Source organism: Colletotrichum navitas (assembly GCF_030913465.1).
Source record: "Colletotrichum navitas strain CBS 125086 chromosome Unknown LY79scaffold_8, whole genome shotgun sequence".
NCBI lineage: Eukaryota > Fungi > Ascomycota > Sordariomycetes > Glomerellales > Glomerellaceae > Colletotrichum > Colletotrichum navitas.
Genome location: NW_026850554.1, coordinates 572,784 through 595,305, shown reverse-complemented (window position 1 = coordinate 595,305; position 22,522 = coordinate 572,784). Strand labels below are relative to the sequence as shown.

Here is a 22,522-nt window from a genome sequence, read left to right as displayed (position 1 = left end):
GTAGCAAATCATTAGCAGAAATTGCCCAAACCACCTTAGCCACAGGGCATGGCTGCGGCAAGAACGAGTCCGATGTCGACACAATCTGCTGCACCAAGTGTCAGCAAAGTAAGTTCAACCGCGCCGAACATTCATTGTACCTAATTGACCTTCTCACAGGATGACATGATGACGTTCTTCGAGACGCACTTCTCAGATGCGGCACTAGAGAGGTTCAAATCCGATTTTTTCAATTCAAACCAGCAATCGGATGCTGTCAACTCTGTCCCCTCGTTCGAAGAAGATGGCGACATCATTGAGGAAGACGATGGCCTCGGCTACTACTCTGACGGCGTGAAGCGCACGCTCACTGATGAGCAAATCGCCATGTTTCGACACTCCGAGCGTGAAGCTCTGAGGCGAGAGCAGGAGCGAGCTGCCGAGCGCCGCTCAACGGTGCCGCATCCAAACCAAGCTGGTGAGGCCGGCAATGATGGCAGCCTTAAGGCTACCGACTCGTTTCACCAGCCGGCCAAGGCAGCCAAGAGCAAGAAGAAGAGAAAGGGAGGGAAAGGCAAGCCTCAAGAGCCTAAACCCGATCTCCGTAAACGAACCTGGGACGTTGTCGAAGCAGGGCTCGACACTCTCGACTATGATTGACTTCGGATCAGAATACAACAAATCGCTGTCAATGCCCGGGCTGCCTTTTGGAAGGGACTATGGGCCGTAAAAACGTCTATAGACCTCCCATGCACGCCGCCGGGGCTGCCTCTGGAAGGGACTGCAGTGAGGGTCATAGCTCGCAGACCTAACATGCATGCCAGTTGCTGCTGCCAGGAAGAACCACAGGCCAGACAAATGTCTGTGGGCCTCTCGTGCGCGCAACAACGTTCTAACTGTCGGCAGAAACTAAGGGCCGGACACACGCTCTTAGATCCGTTGACAATCTGAACACCCAATGTTGAGAGCAGCTATTTCCATCGTCTCACGGGCTTGATACGCGCACACAAGAAATCAACACTTGAAAACCAGCAAAGACCGGAAACCAACAAGTCTGGTAGCGCCCCAAAAGGAAGCGCGATCATTGGTGTGTAGACATCCCCTTTTCTTCCTCCTCTTAACCCCCTCTACCTATGCTGTGATGAAATCCTTTGTATCGTCATCCTTAGTCGGATCCATAGCCAGAGACAGACAGCTACTAGCTTCGGCCAGCAGCTCGAGTCTCACAGAGCTTGGACATGTCGAGCAATAATCTTCTCTCTGAAAGCATGCAAATTTCACTCACTGCGAATTTACAATGCACTATAGCTGGACAGTTGCTAACGATTTCACCAGATGGACTGAAAAGGCACACAGTATGTGTGACCCTGAATGGTGTGGATTGCAGAATCAGCCATTACAAGATGGAACCGGCTAGCAAAAGCATAAAATGCTCGTCCAGCGGATCAGATTGTGAAATGGCATTCATTATTGGCTGAAGTCGGCCAGTATGTAAGACTGACAGACACGCGTCGATAGACAGGTGGGAGGAACCACCTTCATTCATGAATGGAAAAATTGATTGTTCCGATACGCTCATTACCCTGATACCATTCGTCTGACATGACTCGTCGTGACTTCTTTCAAAGTCCAGATGAGGTAGAAAAATTTGTTGCTGTCTACTAGTTACAGCATGGAAGCCTTGGATTGCACACATGCTGGCCCTGGTTATGTGAGCCGACTCCCTGTAATCTATGTCTTGACTGACCTCTCTCATGAGGTCAAATTTACCTTTGTTTCAATCGATCATGTGATAGATAGGCTTTTTGTCAAGGCACCTCGCTGGCGCTAGGTTTTTTCTGGGCGCTTGGATGATGACAACTGCCCAAAACCCGATTTTGCGAAGTTCTGGAAGAGCACTGGAGGAGCACTGCAGCGCTGGCTGTGAATCGAACTACACCATGCTGCCCAAAGGTTGAGCGGCATGAGTGTGTGCATGAATCACTGGGCCTTATCGGGCGGTCTTCTTGGGACGATAAGGGGGGAAAGAGACGGACTCGCCTCGGTCGACAGCCAATCAGAACCCTCTGACCGCTTAGCCTGATTTTGTGCATCCCACCTAGATTTACTCGCTGCCCCGTTCTCCTACCACTACCGCTACCACCAACACCACCACTGAGCCAAGCTACCTCAGCCACGCCGAGACCCCTCCTCGCCTTGCCTCCGCCGCAAAATCCAACCTCACGTCAACATCACCACCCGTCACTTGTCGAGTTCTGCGTGCAATCGCAGGCAAACAGCAGTAGCCCATCATGGCGCGGGTCTACGCAGATGTCAATCAAAACATGCCCCGCAGCTACTGGGACTACGACAGTGTCAACATTAGTAGGTTTTCTATCGCCCTGCCACCCCTCTCATGGGCCTCGATTATGTTGAGCCTCTGTGACCCAAAGGCGCGCCTGTCTCCTTTGACTTCGCTCTTTTCTTGCATCGCAGCTGACCTCTTCATTCTACAGGCTGGGGCGTTCTCGAGAACTACGAGGTGGTCAGGAAAATTGGTACGTCTTTGTGCTTGGGGGAACCCCCGCGCCGCGCGCATGCGCATTTCCGCCCCATATACGGTCACAACTCTTAGAAGCATATCGAGCTGACGAAACATCGCACATACAGGCCGTGGAAAGTACTCGGAGGTTTTCGAAGGCATCAACGTCGTTAACTACCAGAAGTGCGTCATCAAGGTCTTGAAGCCTGTGAAGAAGAAGAAGATCAAGCGTGAAATCAAGATCCTGCAGAACCTGGCAGGAGGCCCCAACGTCGTCGCTCTGCTGGATGTGGTCAGAGACTCGCAAGTAAGTTCTAGACGTCGTCCTATGTGAATCGCGATACATCCGGGCCATGGGCTAACGAAGCGTTTTCAACAGAGCAAGACGCCATCGCTCATCTTCGAGCACGTTAACAACACCGATTTCCGAAGCCTCTATCCCAAGTTCAACGACCTTGATGTCCGCTACTACATCAATGAGCTGTTGAAGGCTCTCGACTTCTGCCACAGCAAAGGCATCATGCACCGCGACGTCAAGCCTCATAACGTTATGATCGATCATGAGAACAGAAAGGCATGTCTCCGTGCTTGGAGTGTGTTTACTTGGGGCTAACTGTCGTACAGTTGCGGCTCATCGATTGGGGTCTGGCCGAGTTTTATCATCAAGGCACCGAGTACAACGTTCGTGTGGCCTCCAGATATTTCAAGGGCCCCGAACTGTTGGTCGACTTCCAGGAGTACGACTACAGTCTCGATATGTGGAGCTTGGGCGCCATGTTTGCCTCCATGATTTTCCGCAAGGAGCCCTTCTTCCACGGTAACTCCAACTCGGACCAACTCGTTAAGATCGCCAAGGTCCTCGGTACGGACGACCTCTTTGACTATCTTGACAAATACGATATCGAGCTTGACGCTCAGTACGACGACATCTTGGGCCGTTTCCAGAAGAAGCCGTGGCACTCCTTCGTCACCGCCGAGAACCAGCGTTTCGTCAGCAACGAAGCGATTGACTTCTTGGACAAGTTGTTGCGATACGACCACCAGGTATGTTTGCCTGCAAATCTTGACAAGTACATGCTGTTGACATGCGAACAGGAACGTCTCACTGCCAAGGAGGCTCAGGCCCACCCCTACTTTAACCCCGTTCGGGACCCAGAGGTTTTCAAGCAGCACCTGGCCAGTCAGACCGCATCCGGTGTCAGCAGCAACTGAATCAAAAGCGTCAACCTGCCCTTTATGGGAAACCTAATCACGCCCATAAATAACACTCCGGATTCTTCCTCTCCATACAGGCTGCATGCACCAAGCACTACGCCGCTGATGGCCCGATCGGGACTTTATCCTGCATCTCCAAATGAGCCTAGGATCTAGACAACACCTACCTCTGTCCAGTGTGAATATGAACCTGATCGGCGGATGAAAAAAAATCGGAGCATGGCCTCTTACTTCATGTCTCACTACACAGAACGATTGCTCAGAATGACTTGTCAAGATCGGTACCTAGTCGCGGACAACGGCACAAATGTCACAACATATCAAGGCGTAAGACGTCAATACAGGCGAAGCGTAAGGAGGGATGGCAGTGTCAGGGAAGCAACAGGGAATTTGGCTTGCGCATGGATCCGGGCTTCACCATATGGATGGGGGACAGGCGTTTGCGAGGTTGAGGCCCCTTTGTCGATTCCAAGTGTCCTTACGGCTCATTGTCCATGACTTTGCATACGCGGGTTTTCACGATTTTTCTTTACAGAAGCTCTCTGGTATTCATCTGATGTAGCGACTAATGAGGAAGCACTCTATGCTTCCATGACCCCTTACTACCGGTTGCAGCTCTGCATATGTTGATGGCGCCGTGGTCTTTTTATCGCAATACCGCCGGGCTGGATCCTCCCATCACAGCGGTAACAAAGCTGCTTTGCTTCTCTCGTAGTAACTACTCATCATCTACAGGCATGTGAAGCAGAAATCCCTGTCGCACCGGAACCCCTCCTCGCCGCAACGGCGCAAGTTCCCGCCCGGCGTGCGGACGAGCGACCCCGACGGGCTGCCGAGGCGGGCCTTGGAGGGGGTAGCGAACGCCCACGCCGCCATGCGCTTCCGGTGTCTGGACGTGGTGGACGCGCCAGAATCCGCGCGGCCCCCGCTCGGTACGTTCTGCTGCACAGGCGTGGCGGTCTTTGCCTGTGGCCCGGCGGGGAGGGCGGGCGTGGAGGGGGAGCCTCTCCCGAGATCTCCCAACGACAATCGGTCCCCGCGGCCAGGAGTCTGGGTCTTGAAGAGGTCCGGAGTGAGTTTTCCGTCGTCTTCGTCATCCGAGAGGAGGGAGATTACGGATATCCTGGTGGACGAGCCCTTGGCCGCGCTGCGAGGTCGTCTCGAAGACGGCGTGTTGGGCTGCTTCGACTGCCGTTTCCTCCTGGGCGGCTTGGGTGCTGGCGAAGCCTGGCAGACGGCCGGTGACTCTGGGGCGTCCGCCACCTCGAAGCCGGCAGCCTGCGAGGCGAGAGCGGGAGTAGACCGGCTGGCGGCGGCCCCTTGGGTTTCGGGGGTCGTCTCGCGCTTGGGGCTGACCGAGGCGCGAGGCCAGACAGACCCGCCGGCATCCGCAGGGGAGAAGCAGGGATCTCCGTGTCTCTCGGGGGGCTGCTGGATCGGAGGATGAGGCCTCGCATGGGGGAGGTGGCGGTGTTTTCGAGGCGTCCCGAGTGGATTGCCGAGGACAGACGGCCTCGGCGGGGCATTGCGGAGAGGGCTCCTGTTGGAGGCGGCGCCTCTGCCAGGGGCGTGAGGATGGGAAGCTCGAAATCCATTGCTTCTGGCTCGGGATCGGTCTCGGCTGTGCTTGTTTCATCCATCTCGTCGAGGCCGAGGGGGACGATGAAGGGTTCGATAACCTCTTTGTTTTTCTCATGCAGGGTGTCTCCTGCTGGGCATTCCTCTTCGGTTTCGACCCCCTCCTGGGTAATATCCGTTCGAACTTCTTCCCGAGCATTGTGTATTGGTACGTCGCTTGTTTGAGCATCTTCTCGAATCTTTTCGAGCTGGCTTCCTTCCCAACCGCCCTCATAAGTATTCCCGTGGGCTTCCGTTTCTTGATATATCTCATCTAAAAGCTCCAAAATCTGCATATCCACATCTTCAGTCGATTGAGGATTCTCTGCGCCCGCCATGTTTATCTCGTTTGTGACATGCTGCTCAGTTATTTGGTGTTTGTCAAGTATATCTCTTGGAGACTGAGAAGTGGAGGCCGGTTGAACATCGGTAGCGGCCTGTGAGACCTCATGACGATGGAGGCCGGGATCGGCTGATTCGTTGGCAGTAGACGAAGGATTGCCATTTTCTGCTACTAATTCTGGCTGTGCTTCAGAATCCTGCCGATCCCCCGAGATGTCCGAAGGAAGCGTTTGTTCAGAGGGTCGAATGCCTGCCACGAAGACTTGTTTCGTAGATTCTTCTGTTACTGGAATAGCGGTGGGCACTTTCTGACTGCGACTTGTTCTTGCTCGCGTGATAGGGATACCGTCGTCATCATCGGAGAAGGCGTAAGCTGGGTCAATCTCGTGCCTGGTGAATTTCTCCTTTGGTGGCGCAGGTGTTTTCCCGGATGTTGCTTCAACTGACGCAGCCGCGTCAGGGACTGCTTCCACAAGCGCTCCTTGAGGAACTGGACTTTTCGAAACCGGCTCGGAGAGGGCCAAACCATTAAGATTCAGGGCTTCCACCGTGTCCTGTCGGGCCGAATTGAATATAACCATATCTTCGGAATCTTCAACTTCCGTAATCTCGTGTGCTGGAGGGCGTTTCGAGAAAATCTCAACGACGATGTGTTGTCTTGGCCTTTTTTGGACCTCTTCAGCCGTCACAATACCGCCCAAGCCCTGCGTAGAGTCCAGTCGAGCGGTGACATCGACAAGAGGTTCCTTACTTCCTTGGTCGGAGGACTCAGTCAGCTGAGCGGGCTTCCTGGATTTCTGGACCTTGGCAGGAACAAGCTGTTTCTTTGAGGTCAACTTTTCCCCCGCTGAGGACTTTCTTGGTTTACGACGGCTGGGTTTCTCGGCCGAAGAGTTTGGTAACGGGGGCTTCGTTTGTGTTTGACCCTTGGCCGCATCTTCTCCGCTCTTCTTCTTCTCCTCCTTCTTCTCCTCCTCCTTCTTCTTCTCCTCCTTCTTCTTCTTCTCCTTCTTCTTCTCGCTCCTGAATTCTCGGTCCGCGATTGAAACACCTAGGACATCATCCTCCTTGTCATCATCGGCAGTAAAAACGTGCAGAGTTTTCTTGGACGTCTGTCTTGCCATCCTCGAGGCTTCTTGTCTCGCACGAGCGAGTTGCGCCATATCGATACGAACAGGCTCGGACGCTGCCTTCTCCTGCTCGCTGTCTTGTCGCGATGCCCACACAGATTGTGATCCTGAATTGACAGGGAAGCGGTATCTTGCTCCACACAGTTTTGCGATTAAGTCGTCGTCCGATTTCTGAGGGTTGATCTCTGGAACCCTCCATGTCGGATCAACAGACTCCGGTTCACGCCCCCAAGGGTTTGCAGAGGAACTCGAGTTACCATTCGCTGATGGATGAGCTGAGCCGAGGTTGGACAGCCGCTGCTCAGATTCAGACCTGGAGGCTGGCAAAGTGCGTGAAAGGCTTGAGCAATGCTGCAAATCAACTTTTGCCTTTTGTGTGAGAGCTGTCGAAGAAGATGTTGCGTCTTTTTTGCGCAATATCCGTTCGTCTTCTTGGTCATCTTCGTCCTCCTCATCATCTTCGTCCTCATCGTCACCAGAGGCAAATGCTTCCTCCAACAGCATACCTTCGTCTTCTTCGTTTTCATCAGGAATCCCCGTATCTCGTTCATTCCGCATACTTGACAAATGGCCATTGTCCGTAATGATCTCACCGGTCCTCAGATCAATCTCGTCACCGATTCCTGTAAAGTCTCTTTCGTATTTTTGAAAGATGTGCTCGAACGTCGACTTTAGCTTGAAGGCTGCGAAAGCACGGGACTGCTCGAGTTGGTAGCCGGGGTCCCGCATCCGAGACACCTCATCGGGCTCGTAGTTGAGCTCATCATCTTCATCTTCTTTTGACTGCTGTTTCAATGGAGACGGGCCAGTCCTTGGTCTTTTCGCCAGAGGCTCCATGTCGTTTGCGAGATGGAGCAAGCCCTTCAAAGTATGTTGTTGAGACAACAGGGGTAGGCAAACCAATGATAGCGGACGGCGACATGGCAAGACGGAAGACGCGCCTCGACGGGAAGTTGAATGTTCGCGTGGGTCGAGTGGAAACGCACGGACCTAGTGGGGGGCTGCTGTTGTCAAAGGCACGCAGCACCCCGAAGGGACATGCATTGTGAGCCGCTAAAGATAGTAACCACTAACCAGATGGAAGCTTGTTATTCCACCACAATCGAAAGATGGCCGAAAGATGGTAGATGACCAAGTAACTGACCTGCTATGCCTGGTTTCCACTTGACTTGCAAAGAAAAGCGGAAGACGGTCATGACTATGCCAATACAACTTTGGTGTCACTTTCATGGGCCCTCTCCATGCAGCATCGGGGAAGACATTGACACTCCCTTGGGCAAGGACCAATTTACTGGGTTGATGACAACTGACAAGTTCCTAGGCCTCATGCACAGAAATTTGGGGGGGGGTTGATACAAGGTAAAGTACAAATACATGTATCGTATTGTATTGTATTTTTTATAGAATACATGTATATGCATATTGTGTCCTTAAGCCGCCCTCTGGTGGCCGCCTTACTAACGAACAATAAAGAGCCCATCGGGCAAGCAACCTTCCGTGCTGTGCGACAACTCGTAAGACGGATGCCTTCAAGTAGAGCGGATAGAGAGTAACAGGCTACCTAGAAAGAAATAAAAAAAAATGTGAAAAGATCGAAACTAAATGGACAAGTCGCAACAGCAGTCAAAACGCTCCTCCATCGGCCATCATTCTGACATACATGGTGACAATGACCCGACCCACGCCACAGGTGTGGCCCTAGCGACCACAGGACATGCGTCCCTTTCCTTACTAGGTGACATCACAAGACCTTCCACTCTACATCCATCAACACCTGCAACTCAAGGCTTGCAAGCATGCGCGCAACAGCGAAATGTATTGTCAAAAGTGTCGCACGCCACTCAAGCTGGACAGCTCCCTTGAGGACCTGAATCCAGCTGCGTACGATCTCCTCGTCGGTCAGCACAGCCCTCTCCCCTCCATCCGGGACAGGTACAGCGCAAGGTAGCTGACGAACGTAGCATCATCCTCACAACAACCGCCCAAGAAGACACCCTCTTCACGACCATACCATCCTCAAGACGGCCAAAGAAAGGTTCTCTACGACAGAGTATCCCAAAATGCGCCCTCTCCGACCTTTAAACGGCATGCCGGCGGTCCATCCAACTCGGCGCAACGAGATTCCACCATGTCCTTCATCTACCTCACAGAATCGCAAGTCGCCCAGCCCGTTCTCTCGCGACCCGAACCCTCTTCGGCGAATGCGAAGAATGCCAGTGACGCAAAGAGTGCATCCAAGGGTCAAGACGACCAACGCGCCGGCAGCAAAGCACACGAGATGGAGCGCATCAGCAAGCTTTTTGAGATCCTTTCCGCGCGATCCGATATCGATCATCCTATATGTGTCGAATGCACCGAAATGCTGGTAGAGGGCCTGCAAAAGAAGCTGGAAATTTCCTCAAGGGAGCGCGACGCCTATGTCGGGTTTCTGAAACAAGTACAGGGTGATCGGCCCAGCGAGGAGGACTTAAAAGCACAGAACGAGGCTTTAAAGAAGGCAAAGGAGGCCGAGGCCGCGGCCATGGCCGATCTTCTGCGTCTGGAAAAGGAGAAAGCGGCTGTGGATGCAGAAATCATCGCTCTCGAGGAGGAATCCCAGCAACTCGACCGCGAAGAAGAGCAGTTTTGGCGCGAGCGCAATGCCTTCGCCACGAAGCTTGCCGACTTCCAAAACGAGCGTGACAGCACCAACTCCAAGTTTGACAACGACGCACAACTTCTCGAGAAGCTCCAACGCTCCAACGTCTACAATGACACCTTCTGTATCAGCCATGACGGCACTTTTGCTACCATCAACGGGTTGAGACTGGGTCGGCTGTCCAACAAGCCAGTCGATTGGCCTGAGATCAACGCGGCATGGGGACATGCGCTTCTTCTGCTAGTCACCGTGGCGGACAAGCTAGGTTACAAGTTCGATGGGTTCGAGCCGCAGCCTATGGGAAGCACCTCGAAAATCATTCGATACGAGCTGGCGTCCCCCAGTGCTAGCCGTCTAGGATCGCACCGAAACGCGCCGCCGCCGGCCCCGAAGAAGCACGTCCTGGAGCTTTTCTCCAACGGAGATTTGCCCCTGGGTCTGACTTTCATGCACCGCAAGTTCGACAACGCCATGGTTGCGTTCCTTGAACTAGTGCGACAGCTTGGTGCTTTCGTACATAGGCAGACGGCAGCCAACGGCCATCCGCTCAGTCTTCCGTACAAGATCGAAGGCGACAAGATCATGGACGTGAGCATTAAGCTCGGTATTGCTCAGGATGACGGCTGGACGAAGGCGTGCAAGCTTACCCTGACGTGCTGCAAATTTTTGCTTGCGCATGCCAGTAACGTCAATACGATCGCAAGGGCTGCTAGTAATCAATAATCACCTGCAAATCCCTTGCATTTGGAATGGAGTTAAAGGGGTTCGGGGCCAAGGCGGCGCTCATATCAAGCGCCATGGAGGATTACAGGAGTTGGGGGGATCACATTTCAGGGCATGCATTCCGAGGGAGCAGGTAATGCTCTCCGTGCCCCTTGGGCCTGGGTAATTAGACAGCTTTCTTCGCAGGCTCGCAAATACATGGTTTGTTGTGTGTCACGGCCAATATAGCTTGCAGGGGCAAAGGATTTGTGCTGTCGCCGTCGGTCTACATTTCAGAGCACCGTCATCCGCCCATTCTCCTGAGCGGCAATGTCCGCCACGCCCGTTACGAATACCATTTTCAGGGTCTGGTAATGGTGGAGGGGATTGTCAGAATAGAATTCGGGCTTGGTACACTTGACAGATGCTAGGCTGGGCTCAGAAGAATCGGAGTCGGACCCAGGTTCTCCTTTGCTTGGAGTCCAGTCAGCATGGATGCCTATCGGCAGCTCACGAATTTTCAGGCAACAGGGCACATTCGAGCTCCAAGCGGGGCTGGTTGCCTGTTGTCTTACACCACAATAAGCCTCATGCAAGCCCAGTGCGACTTCATTCTCGGCCGCCAATCGTTCATTGTGAGGCAGCCATCGATGCCTCGATGCGGGGTGACTGCTCGCCCTATCTTCTGCTCCAATGATGATGCAAGTCTGTGTCTTGATCATTGGCCTACAGCCTGCTCTGCCGCTGCTGCTCGCTGATGGAATGAAGAGCCGCAACAAGTCGTTAGGCTTCAAAAGCACAGCTCCCCCTTCAGGAGCCTGACTGGGTTGCTTCCGTGTATCCTGTTCTTCTTTTATCTCAATCTTCATTCGAAGTGCTTCCTATCTTGAAAAAGGCGACACTCACGTTGACCATTATGGGCGGCCAGACTGACAAGGTGGGCTTGCTGAAAAGCATACAGCTTACGCCTGGACAGAAAGTAGTGTAATAATGCTAACAACATGTTGCAGATCGTCGACGACGATAATGCCTCTACAGCCAGCTTCGAGGAGGTTGGTTTCAGAGGCGTATCGAAAGACAATCAAGCCTTGGTTCTCAAAGAGAAATCCGAAAACAAGCCAACAGCAGACATCCTCTACGTGTTGCAGTACCTAGGTTTCGGTGGCAAAGTTCTTGACAGTAAGCCCTGATTCCGTCACATTTCTCAAGGACCCTTTTAACATGAACAGGCCAGGAGAGCGTTACTCCCTTCGAAGATATACCCGATTATGGAAAAGCCATCAATGAACCCCACAGCTCCAGCATCAAGTCAATCCTTGAGATTGTGACCAAGGTGTCGACCAATGTCAAGATGCCCCAACCTCCGAATAAGCGTGGCCACCGTCATAGCAATTATTTCGATTCGTCATCTTCGGAAAGCGAGGATGAGAGTGGCGTGAAACCCGCCAAGGTCATACGAACATACATGATCATTCATTCGGAATACCTCATCAATGCCCTCAAGGCAGTTGTGGCTTACTATCCCAATGTCAACTTGCTTGGAGACAAAGTCACCATCGAAGCCCCCTACCGCGTCATCGTACACCACCGCGAGGCTTTGAAAAGGTACCGCTACCACCAGCCTGGCACCCATTCCTCCGAGTACGCTCGCTTGACAGCGGAGCATGTGGATGTCCTCCTGGGATTTATCGAGCAGACGGTGGGGGATTCCATCCGCAAAGAGCAAGAGCGACACCAGCGGAGCGTCCCAGTGGCCACTTTCGACAACTACTGGATGGCTCTGAAGCCTGGCGAGGTCGTCTACGTCAAGAAGAACGATCTTTGGGAAGCGCACGTCCTTAGTAGGGTGTTTCAGGATGTCGCAACTGACGGGCGTAGCCGTCAGCTACAAGTCGATTCTTGGTTCCTAGAATTCGGGCATAATCGAATCATACGAACAATGGACGAAATGTTCATCCGTTCGTGGAACGGTGAGCAGGCCATACACTCGCTCAGCGTCATACCTGCGAGCTTGTTCCCAGGCGACCCTGAAGCCATGCTGGAGAAGCAGGTCAGGTTGGGAAAGTTTTACTGGGAACTTCTGCAGCGGCCGACGTACATGGAATACGACGGCTTGCTTGTGCAGGCCTACCCAGGAGTCCACGGGTGGCCTATATCTCGCGGACCCTCGGGCTATGTATGCTCTTCCTTCTTAGCGGCACCCTTTGTCTGGCACTTGGACTGACGAATCTCAGATGACTGGACGCGTGATCTGTGACGCTGAGGCATACGAGAGACTGAACATGCGTGCCCCAGAGAACCGACACGCTCCTCCGCCACCTCCATGCAGGCTGCCATACGGGGTGCCGCAAGCGTCCCCGCCGGGACGAGACCACCTGCCTCACTTCCTTCCACGCTGCGGCTGCGAGGAGTGTGATACTGAGACCGACCGTACAGACTTTTCGCCATTTGCCGAATTTGACAACATCAAACTCCAGGGCTCGCCGGCTCCTACCAATGATATCTTCTACATCGCGTGCAGCAAGGTCATTCCGGGATTTCTCCTCGGCGACCGACGCTGGGGGCATCTGAATCTCGAGTACCTGAAGCCCGTAGTCACCGACCGCGAGGCGTTCAAGTACCTCGTCCTCGACGAAGAGATCAAGATGACCGTCAAGGCGCTCATCGGAAAGTTCGCCGCGGCCGATTCCAGCAAGGTGTCCCCCTGGGCCAACGATTTCGTCAGGAACAAGGGCGAGGGTCGTATATTCCTCCTCCACGGCGCCCCTGGCGTCGGCAAGACGTGCACCGCCGAGTGCGTCGCCGAGCTGACCAACCGGCCGCTCATCTCCCTGACGTCGGGCGACCTCAGCGTCGACTCGGACAGCGTCGAGAACAACCTGTCCTACTTCCTCGAGCTGGGCCGGCGCTTCGGCGCCCTCGTCCTCCTCGACGAGGCCGACGTCTATCTCGAGCGCCGCCGCGCCAAGGACATTGCGCGCAACGGCCTCGTCTCCGTCTTCCTCCGCGCGCTCGAGTACTACCGCGGCGTGCTCTTCCTGACGACGAACCGCGTCCAGGCCTTCGACGCGGCCTTCACGTCGCGCATCCACGTCGCGCTGCACTACAAGAACCTGACGAACGTCGACCGCGAGCGCATCTGGGCCAACAACTTTGAGCGCCTGGACAGGGACTCGAGCGGGCGCGTGCGGGTCGCCGTCTCCACGAGGGAGTACGCCTACGACTCGCGCGACGTCCGCGCCCTGCGCTGGAACGGGCGCGAGATCCGGAACGCGCTGCAGACCGCGCTGGCCCTCGCCGAGAGCGATGCGGCCGACGAGGGGAACGAGCGCATCTGCATCACGGAGAAGCACCTGCGGGCCGTGGTCAAGATGAGCCGCGGCTTCAGGGACTATCTGCGCAGCGGCAACGTCTATGACGGGGATAGCGAGGAGGCTGGGGAGAGCGAGGGCGAGGACGAAGAGATTTTCTCTGACTAAGAGCTCCAGACGTTGGAGGTTCTGTCTATGACTGGGGGGCACTTTATTTGTTTTATTTTAGGCGTTTTCCCTACTTCTGGGTCACGAAGCGTATTATCAGATCGGTATCAGGGACATCGGATACTGAGCACCGCGTAGGCGGTCTCGACTTTACGTGTAACGCCACACATGACGATTTACGACTGGAAGACACCACTTTTATCACTTGTGTTTCAATTATGGCCATAGTAATAACCATCCGTGGCATGGAGCCTCTCCCAAACCTGTGTTGGGTGTATTGACTGAGCTGCGACTGTTTTAGGAAACCGTACTGACAGGGAAGGCACCGCCACTATTATGACAAGCACTCTTTGGGCTTTCCTGTGCAAAAAGGCTTTTACAAGCCGGGGGTGGGGTGAGGGGTAGTACAGGATCTGACCGTGGTCCTGAGAGTGACTACTGTAGACTGGCGTTGTCGATGATAGCTTGTGCTTGTGTCATCATAAAAGGCGCGATTTACGGCGAAGAAGGCACCCTCTGGGTTGGCTACCGCAAATCGAAGTAGCTGTCGGCCCCGTGGAGGGGTAGAGACATGATATAGGAGTCACGGGTTACGCGAGACCTGGCCGAAGTCGTCGATGCTGTCAAGGTCGTGGCTGGCAGCGTAAGGCATAAGACGACCCTGGTGGCTTTGTGCCTGGTGGAAGACTTGCTGCTGGCGATCCCTTGATACAAAACCTGGTCGCGATTCTAACTCGATTAAATATGTGTACTGTGTACCACCTCCGGCCCAATCTTGCCTTTCCCCTCGGGGAAGTATCGGTAGAAGGCATACCAGATTTCAGCGACGGCCTCCGTCTCACGGCCATCATTTTCATTGAACTTGCCAAGTCCGATAGGCAAGATGTGCGCAAGTTCTATGTGTCCAATACGTACGCCAGCGCGCTGCTGAACGAGACCATTCTCAGCACTATCGCTGTCGTAAGCGCGAGAAAACGCGCATCTGAAACCGTCTCGTTTGAGAATGTCTTGCTTGAGTGGACTTTTTCGATATCTGTTCAACGACCAGATAGTGGCATTTTCCCGATATAGGTCAAGTCCGCAGCTTCGGCGTCGGGCGACTCGTCAGAGATATCAGCGGCATGACTGCTGGGACCCGCAAGTTTCACTATTAATGAAAGGCTCGAGACCCAGTCACCAGGCATTTCCACCCTGCTTCCGACTCTCGACTGGCTCAGATAATCGATCCACACCAGGAGGTACCGATTCCCTTTAGTCGTGACTGGGAAGGGTCCCAAGTGATCGTTTCCGACAACCTGCATGGGCTCTGAGATGGTCATAGGAGCGTTTGGGGCTTCTGGCTTTGATGGTGGCACCCAGAAAACAGGGCAGATTCGACTTCAAGTACAAAGCAGCGTGGACATGCCGGGAAGCAGCCCACTACTTTGTGGAGGATGACAAGCTCTGGCATTCATGGCAGGGACACAAACAACTCTGCCTCCTTCCGCATCAAGTCCCTACGGTATTGAGAAAAGCACATGATGAGTTGGGTCCGGAAATTGATAGAGGTTAACACAACGTGAATTAAGGCGTAGTTCAGATAGGGGGGCTCCTTGAGCGATAACGATCACTCTGGTAGGCTCTTCTCCAGCTGGCAGGTTCTGAGGGCCTGTTTCCCAAGGATAGATTGAATAAGCTTGTTGTGAACCTTGATTATGTTAACAGACTTATGGGCTTGGGCTGGTGCGATGACAACAGAAACGCCCTTGTCTGCCATTTTGGACCTGAATCCTTCGGAGGCTAGAGGACCCGACCCGGAAGTGATCAACCGAATCCGTTGTCTTGAAAGATGTCCTGAAACTCCGTGAGGAGGTCCATGATCTTCTGTGTGTCTGGATCTCGCTTGCAGACAGTAATGCCCAATGGATGTTTAACGGAGTCGGATTCAGATACCAACGTAGGTTGCATCAAGTGTCGTTCTGGGCAGCGAATCGAGATGACCCTCAACATCCCGGTGTGGACATCCTTGGGACTGAAGATGGGAGCTGAATCGACGCGTCTATCACCGACGCCCTCAGAACCTGCCAGTTGGAGAAGAGCCCACCAGAGTGATCGTTATCGCTTAAGGAGCCCCCCTATCTGAACTACGTCTTAATTCACGTTGTGTTAACCTCTATCAATTTCAGGACCCGACTGGCCGACAGAACCGAGAGCGGAACTCAGAGCGAGTTGGTCGCCCCCTGTTTGTGGGAGCTGACAGCGCTACAAATCTGCATCAGCATCCTATTCCTCATCCCAACCCTCATGATTAGATAGAATCATTACCTAATCGGCTTGAGAATTGTGTCGTATAGGTAACGTGCGAACGAAGCGAGCTTTGGCTTGTCCGTGACGATGGTCTTGATGTCGGTCATCAAAGCCAATCTTCCGCGTTTCCGGAGCTGTGACTGAAATGTGCCGAGGACTAGACAGGTTTTGTCGCCGGCCTGTTAAGTTTTGGAATAACGATCCAAGATGTTTTCTGTGACTTCCACGGGATCGGAGTAAAGATCGGAGTAATTGTCTGCTGACAGCTCAGATGACAGGCCACTCTGGCTGAGTGGATGATCCTTAACGCTGTTCGGCACAGTAGACCACAGCCGCGGTGGTGGGGTATCCATGCCTGTATGTGGGTGTGGGAAGATATAGAACGATAATGTATATACGACGAAGGAGAAGGAGGAGGAGGACGGGGAGGAATGTGTTGCTGCCCGGCTGAGGGTGCCTGCTCTGAATGGGAAAGGAATGTACTTTGGGTCCGTCACCTTGAGGCAGGTGAGGCAATCGACAAAGGAGTCTGAGATGGATGTGAAAACAAAATTTCTTTGTTAGTAAAGGATGGACGGGTGCAGGAAAACACAGTCACAAGTGCACAAGATATAGCAGCCTGAAGAGTCATCCCCATGTTGCCACAGGTGCTAAGTCACGAGTTTGTCTGCAAAACCCCATGGTCCTGTGTTTCCATCTATCTAAAAGAAACCTAATCTTGTTTGCTTACCTTGAGTGCCTATGGTGTACCCGAGCGGCCTTGAGAAGGCCCGGAAAACACAACTCAGCTGAGGTGCAGAATATCCTTTGACAACGATACTGATTGCCCCTTGCCGCAAAAGTGCCACTCCTAATTACATCCAAACCAATCCTGGAGAATAGCCCCCCGGGACGCCGCATTTCTCAGATAGTACGGGAACAAGTATAGTTATTTGCCTTGAGGACGGGGTGACTAAGGTGGTTTGTATCCTAAGCAGCACCGAGCACGGGTGACGTAGGTACTGCCAATTACTATTCCTATGCGAGTGCATCCGTGGTTCGCGGCGTTCCTAGAAATAAGACCTAAGCTACCCATGGCAGGTTCATTCTCGCCAACGAGCGCTCTTGTGCCGTGGGATTTTGGGAAATCTCTCCACGATAGGCCTGACGCCATGTCATCACGAGTGACAACCCTCAGCTTCATCCAATAGTTGGGTGGGAGGGAAAGGGGCCAAACGATTGATCTCTCAAGGTTGGTTTTTCTTTTGTATTCACTAAAAACAGGTTTGCGGGACCATTTGCTCCGAGCAAAAGTCCGACTTTTTATACCACTCTTTGTCTAAATATCTTTTGCGTTTTTGAAAAGACTCGGGGGGAGGAAATAACAAGGGAATCGCGCCGACAAGGATACAATGAACCAGAAAACAACAACACACAATACAACACAGACACGCGCGATATATATCCTTTTTTTGTTTTTTGCGCGCCTCCAACCCGGGCACGGCGTCATCCCCCCAATCCTCTCTCTCAACCAAAGATGATGTTCTTCAGCTTCTCCTTCTCGCCGCTCTCCTCGCACATGCCCCTGAAGACGCTGTCGTCCTTCTCCCACAGCTCCCTGGGGCTGCCGTACTCGGCGACGGCGCCGTCGCTCAGCACCAGGATGCGGTCAAAGTCGGCGATGGTGCTCAGGCGGTGGGCGATGACGATGAGCGTCGAGTCGTTGAACTCCTCGCGGATGGAGCGCTGGATCAGCGCGTCCGTCGTCATGTCGACGGCCGACGTCGCCTCGTCGAGCACCATGACCTTGGGCCGGGACACGATGGCGCGCGCGAGGCAGAGCAGCTGGCGCTGGCCCTGCGAGAGGTTGCCGCCGCCCTCGGCGATGGGGGAGTTGAGGTTGCGGAACACGTTGGTGTTCTTCTGCGACGCGTCGATGGAGGGCGCCGCGCTGGGGCCGGCGTCGTCGCCGTCGGCGGCAGCGTCGGAGCGCGCGTTGCGCGGTGTCGGCGGGTTCGAGTCGACCAGGTGCACGCGCTGCAGGGAGTCGCGGAGGTCGTCGTCGGTCTGGTTGTCAAAGGGGTCGAGGTTGGAGCGCACGGTGCCGGAGAAGAGGACGGGGTCCTGCGGGATGATGGCGAGGCGGGAGCGCAGCTCGTGGAGCTTGACCTTGGAGATGTCGAGGCCGTCGACGTGGATGCTGCCGGAGCGCGCCTCGAGGAAGCGGAAGAGGGCGAGGGTGAGCGAGGACTTGCCGGCGCCCGTGCGGCCGATGACGCCGATGCGCTCGTTGCGGTTGACGCTGAACGTCAGGCCCTTGAGGACGGGGGCGAGATCGTCGGCGTAGCTGACGACGAGGTCCTTGACCTCGAGGCGGCCCTCGGTGGGCCACGTCGCGGGGGGGTCGATGCCGCCCTGGTCCTCGGTCTTGAGGTTCGAGTACTCGACGACGCGCTCGGCGGCGTTCATGTCGAGCTCGATGTTGGCGTAGTGGCGGATGGACCAGACGATGGCCTGCGAGAACTCGAGCGCGAAGGAGAGGGTGAAGCCGGCGAGGGCGGCGTCCATGGAGGTGGTGCCGAGCACGACGAAACCGACGGCGGTGGAGAAGAAGGCGCCGATGACGGACATGCGCCAGCCCATCCAGCGGTTGAACAGCCACAGGTGCCAGGTGGCCATGCCGTAGTCGTCGAGGCTGGCGTACATGGCGTCGATGTAGACCTGGGCCTTGTCGGCGCCGCGGATGGTCATCATGCCGACGAGCGTGGAGCCGAAAAGGTCGAAGAGGGGCGACTTGGTCGTGCTCTCGAGGCGCTTGGCCGGCCTGGCGCCGGCGAGGTAGCGCGAGGCGATCCAGACGGCGATGAGCAGCAGGACGCAGGCCAGCGGGATGATGACCGGGGAGACGTAGAAGGCGGTGATGCAGATGCCGAGGACGCTGAGGATGGCGCCGAAGACGCCCGAGAGGTCCATGCCGAGGCGGTTGTCGATGACGTTGAAGTCGGCGGTGAAGCGGTTGAGGACGCGGCCGGTGGGGACCGTGTCGAGCCAGCGGAGCGGGGTGCGGAGGACGGTGCTGGTGATGCCCTCGAACATGCTGCGGCTGGCCTTGTAGCTCATGACGAAGAAGTAGAAGAAGCGACCGGTGCCGAGCACGGCGGAGAAGGCCGAGATGCCGACGTAGACGCCCAGGTAGAAGAGGGTGTCCTTGTCCATGGTGACGCTGACGGTGCCGGACGGCGGCGGCACGTGGAGTTCGCTGTGCTGGAGCGTGAGGGCGTAGGCGTATTGGTGCTGGGGTTCGTGGTGAAAAGAGGAGGCGCTGACGGACTGCCCGGATTCGCCAGTCCAGATGCGAAGCCACCATGATCGTCCTGTTGCGAGTGCGTCAGTATAAGATGAACGGATTATTTTCAATGGGGCGTTGTGACGAGACACTTACCGATGACGACAAACTGGTAGATGACGAAGAGTCCGAAACCACACAGCCACCAGGGCCAGCCACCGCTCTGGTTCAGGTACGCGGCGTAGACGTGCTTCTTGATGGAACCCTTTTCGCGGGCCTCGTCCTCGACGAACTGACGCGCAGCCTTTGACGGGACCTTCTTCAGGACGCCGCCGTCTCCGTTGAGCTCGGCGATCTCGGCAGGCTCGATGGCGGATGCCTCCTCCGAGTTGACGGCGGTGCCCTCCTCGTCTTCCATCTCCTGGGAGGACTGCTCGTGGCTCTTGATCAGTTGCAGCGTCCCGTCCTCGTTGAGCTCGGACAGGAAGCCAGAGTGCTGGACGGTGCCGTCGCCGAGCTCGACGAGGAACTTGGTCTTGGGCTCGCAGAGCGCGACGTGGTGGGTGACGAGGATGCGGGTTCTGCCCTGGCAGAGCTCGCCGGTGAGGCACTTCTCGTAGATGTGGCGGCCGACGTGGGCGTCGACGGCGCTGAAAATATCGTCGAGGACGAGGATGCCGGCGCGCGAGTAGATGGCCCTGGCGAGGGTGAGACGCCACTTCTGGCCGCCGCTGAGGTTGATGCCGTTGGCTCCCAGCTCGGTCTTGTCGCCGTCCGTGAGCATCTCCAAGTCCTTCTTCAGAGCGCAGACCTCGATGGTTTTGTTGTAGCGCTCCTCGTCCAGGGGGAGACCGAAGAGGATGTTGTTCTTCAAGGTGGAGTTCTCGATCCAGGGGATCTGGCCGACGAAGAAGATGCTGCTGGGGATGATCCAGTTGCCGGGGTTGGCCTTGTCGTCGTTTCGCTCGTGCCTCGCGGGGGGCTTGGGCGCGTAGATGGTGCCGGAGAGGAGATCGGACTCTCCGAGGATGGCTGCCAGCATCAAACTCTTACCGGTGCCGGTCTTGCCGGAAATGACGGACAGCTCGCCGGCGGGGAAGGTGAGGTTGACGTCGCGCAGGATGAACCTGTCCTCGTCCTTGGTCTCCTCGTCGACGGGCCAGGCGATGGTGGCGTTCTCGAAAGCGACTTCGGGGCCCTCCGTGACGGTCTGAGTCTTCTCGGGCCCGTTCAGGTAGTCCTGAATTCTCTTGACGGAGATGTTGGCGTCGATGACGTCGGTGATGAGCTCGGGGATGACAGCGAGGGTGACCTCGAGGTTCTTGAAGACGCCTATGCTGACGAAAGCGACGGAGGGGATCAAGGTGCCGTTGAGGAAGGCATAGACGGCAAGGGAGACGGCGGCCAAGGCGATGGGGCTGGTGATCCACATGCCGAAGAGCACAGTGTCGCCCTTGAAGACCTGCCAGAGCGCACCGAGCTCCTTCTCGCGCACGTCGAGGATGCGCTTCTCCCATTGGGGCTCGAGCGCGGAGAACTTGATCTGGCGCATACCCACGAGAGCCTCGTTGACGACGGCGAGCTTCTGGTCACGGATCTTCATCAGCTTGTCCTGCGCCTTGGAGTAGACCTTTGCGTAGGTGAAGTTGATGGGGAGGAGAATGGCCCAGGCGAAGAGTCCAGCACAGAGGGGACCCCAGCCGAGCAGGTAGACGAGGAACCAGACGGCAACAATCAGCTTGGCGCTGCTGGAGGGGAAAAGGAACTGGAAGCCGGAGAAGTCGGAGATGCGCTTGGCGTCAACGCCGATCAGATTGATGATGGCCTGCTTTGACTTGAGGACGTTGTCTTCCTCGGGCTCTTCGTCGTCGTCCTTCTTGGACTTGTCGCCGTCCTTCTTGCTGGCCTCGTCCTCGGCGGGTTCGGATTCCTGCTTGGAGGCCGCCTTGACGTTCTTCCTCCGCATGGACTTCTCGAAGACGAGGGCGGACAGGGTGCCGCGGAGGGGGATGCACAGGTCGGCCCAAGACAGCCAGAACATGGTGGCCTCGGCCCAGGCGTCGGCCAAGATGGCGAGGCCGAGCCAGAAGACCAGGATCCAGATATCCATGGGGACATCTTCGCCATGCTGTTTACGCTGGAGGGCCTCAAGAATCTGCAAAGTGATCCACGACGGGGCGAAGCTCAAAAACGCCTTGGAGATGGCGATGGACCACTGGATGAAGAGAGGCACACGGTAGGCCCAGATAATGGACCACCAAAGGTTCGAGTCGGAGTCGAAGTTGTACGCCTTCCATGCCGCAGCCGAGTCCTCCGACCTGGTCAAGTGGTCGGGCTTGGGGAGGTCGGACGCATCGAGATCCTTCTTCTTGGTAGCTAGGTCGATGATCTCGGCACCCCAGCCCCAGGTAAAACGGGAGTAAGCTGGCACTGTCCTGATGCGGTCCACAACTTTGCCGTTATAGTAGACGTCCGGCCTCCTGGGCAGAGCAACGCCCGTCACGACAATACCGACGGTCAGGACTAGGCTTGCGACTTTGAGGCCGAAAGAGACGGGGTTGTCCTCCAAGAGGTGGTCAAGAACGACCGTGTCCTGCAGGACCTGGACGGCGGCGAAGACGAGGCCAGAAAACCACAGCCACAGGCCAAGGTTGTAGGCGTGGACGGAGTCATTGGTCGCGACGATGCCCACGGCCTGAAGAGCTAAGAGGGCCTGTTTCGAGTCAGCATTTGAGCGCCAAAAGACGGAGGTGGTTGGGGGATGGGGGGTCAGTAACATGCCCATATACCGGCTGCAAGCCAATCCGCGATAAACAAACTGTCAAACTTGCCGGTGTGAGACGAGGATATCGACACGATGGAGTTGGCTAACGACACGGCCAGGCCTAGCAAGGCAAACAGGAAGATGAAGGTCTTGGGCCAGCGGTTGGAGAAGGCAGCCGAAGACTCGGCGGTGCTCTTTCCGTCCACATCCTCGTAGAAGTGGTCCTTGGGCCTGCGGGTTCGGAACTGCTTGACGAGGCCTACAAGGGCTGGAACCGAGGTGAGAGCGACGACGCCCAGGGCAGCTCCGACCTCGATCAGCATGGTTGGTTCATTTTGCATGATGGAGCTCGATAATTGGCAGCAGCCCGTGGCGTTTTTTCCTTTTCTTTTTTCTTTTTCTCGGGGTCGAGTTGAAGAATTGAGGGAAGGGGGGCCGCGATTGGGCGAGTAAGACTTTTGCTCCTTCTTTTCTCGAGTCCTTCCGAAGGTGGCGGTTGACAACGGCTTTTGAGCGCGACGGGGCAAAAAAAGCGAGAGCTGGTCAGGGCCCACAAGGATGGTTGGTAAGCTGATTCCGCCGTT

The 22,522-nt window shown here is 55.4% G+C and overlaps 6 protein-coding genes across 6 annotated transcripts; 4 read left to right on the top strand and 2 right to left on the bottom strand.

Moving 5' to 3' along the window:
- Window positions 1-72: 72 nt before the first annotated feature.
- LY79DRAFT_666747 (uncharacterized protein) lies at window positions 73-639 on the top strand (the record flags this gene model as incomplete). Its single annotated transcript, XM_060563271.1, has 2 exons — window positions 73-108; window positions 160-639. 2 exons carry the CDS (start codon window positions 73-75, stop codon window positions 637-639), a joined length of 516 nt encoding a protein of 171 aa, XP_060418260.1.
- Window positions 640-2,270: 1,631 nt separating this feature from the next.
- Window positions 2,271-3,712, top strand: LY79DRAFT_508044 (kinase-like domain-containing protein; the record flags this gene model as incomplete). The annotated part of the gene is made up of 6 exons (XM_060553888.1): window positions 2,271-2,343; window positions 2,475-2,516; window positions 2,629-2,807; window positions 2,880-3,095; window positions 3,125-3,544; window positions 3,596-3,712. The coding sequence occupies 6 exons, from the start codon at window positions 2,271-2,273 to the stop codon at window positions 3,710-3,712; spliced, it is 1,047 nt and encodes a 348-aa protein (XP_060418259.1).
- Window positions 3,713-4,444: 732 nt separating this feature from the next.
- Window positions 4,445-7,718, bottom strand: LY79DRAFT_700834 (centromere protein Scm3; the record flags this gene model as incomplete). The annotated part of the gene is made up of 2 exons (XM_060564913.1): window positions 5,094-7,718; window positions 4,445-5,034 (listed from the first exon to the last, which is right to left on the bottom strand). Exons 1-2 carry the CDS (start codon window positions 7,639-7,641, stop codon window positions 4,445-4,447), a joined length of 3,138 nt encoding a protein of 1,045 aa, XP_060418258.1. The 5' UTR covers window positions 7,642-7,718.
- An 841-nt stretch (window positions 7,719-8,559) lies between these two features.
- Window positions 8,560-10,301, top strand: LY79DRAFT_386652 (autophagy protein Apg6). Its single transcript, XM_060552905.1, has 2 exons — window positions 8,560-8,702; window positions 8,766-10,301. The coding sequence occupies exons 1-2, from the start codon at window positions 8,618-8,620 to the stop codon at window positions 10,163-10,165; spliced, it is 1,485 nt and encodes a 494-aa protein (XP_060418257.1). The 5' UTR covers window positions 8,560-8,617; the 3' UTR covers window positions 10,166-10,301.
- An 844-nt stretch (window positions 10,302-11,145) lies between these two features.
- On the top strand, window positions 11,146-13,623 carry LY79DRAFT_587471 (ATPase; the record flags this gene model as incomplete). The annotated part of the gene is made up of 3 exons (XM_060560775.1): window positions 11,146-11,323; window positions 11,374-12,320; window positions 12,379-13,623. The coding sequence occupies 3 exons, from the start codon at window positions 11,146-11,148 to the stop codon at window positions 13,621-13,623; spliced, it is 2,370 nt and encodes a 789-aa protein (XP_060418256.1).
- Window positions 13,624-17,415: 3,792 nt separating this feature from the next.
- On the bottom strand, window positions 17,416-22,279 carry LY79DRAFT_507984 (ABC transporter; the record flags this gene model as incomplete). The annotated part of the gene is made up of 3 exons (XM_060553882.1): window positions 17,416-19,262; window positions 19,331-21,877; window positions 21,952-22,279. The coding sequence occupies 3 exons, from the start codon at window positions 22,277-22,279 to the stop codon at window positions 17,416-17,418; spliced, it is 4,722 nt and encodes a 1,573-aa protein (XP_060418255.1).
- Between the last annotated feature and the right edge of the window lie 243 nt (window positions 22,280-22,522).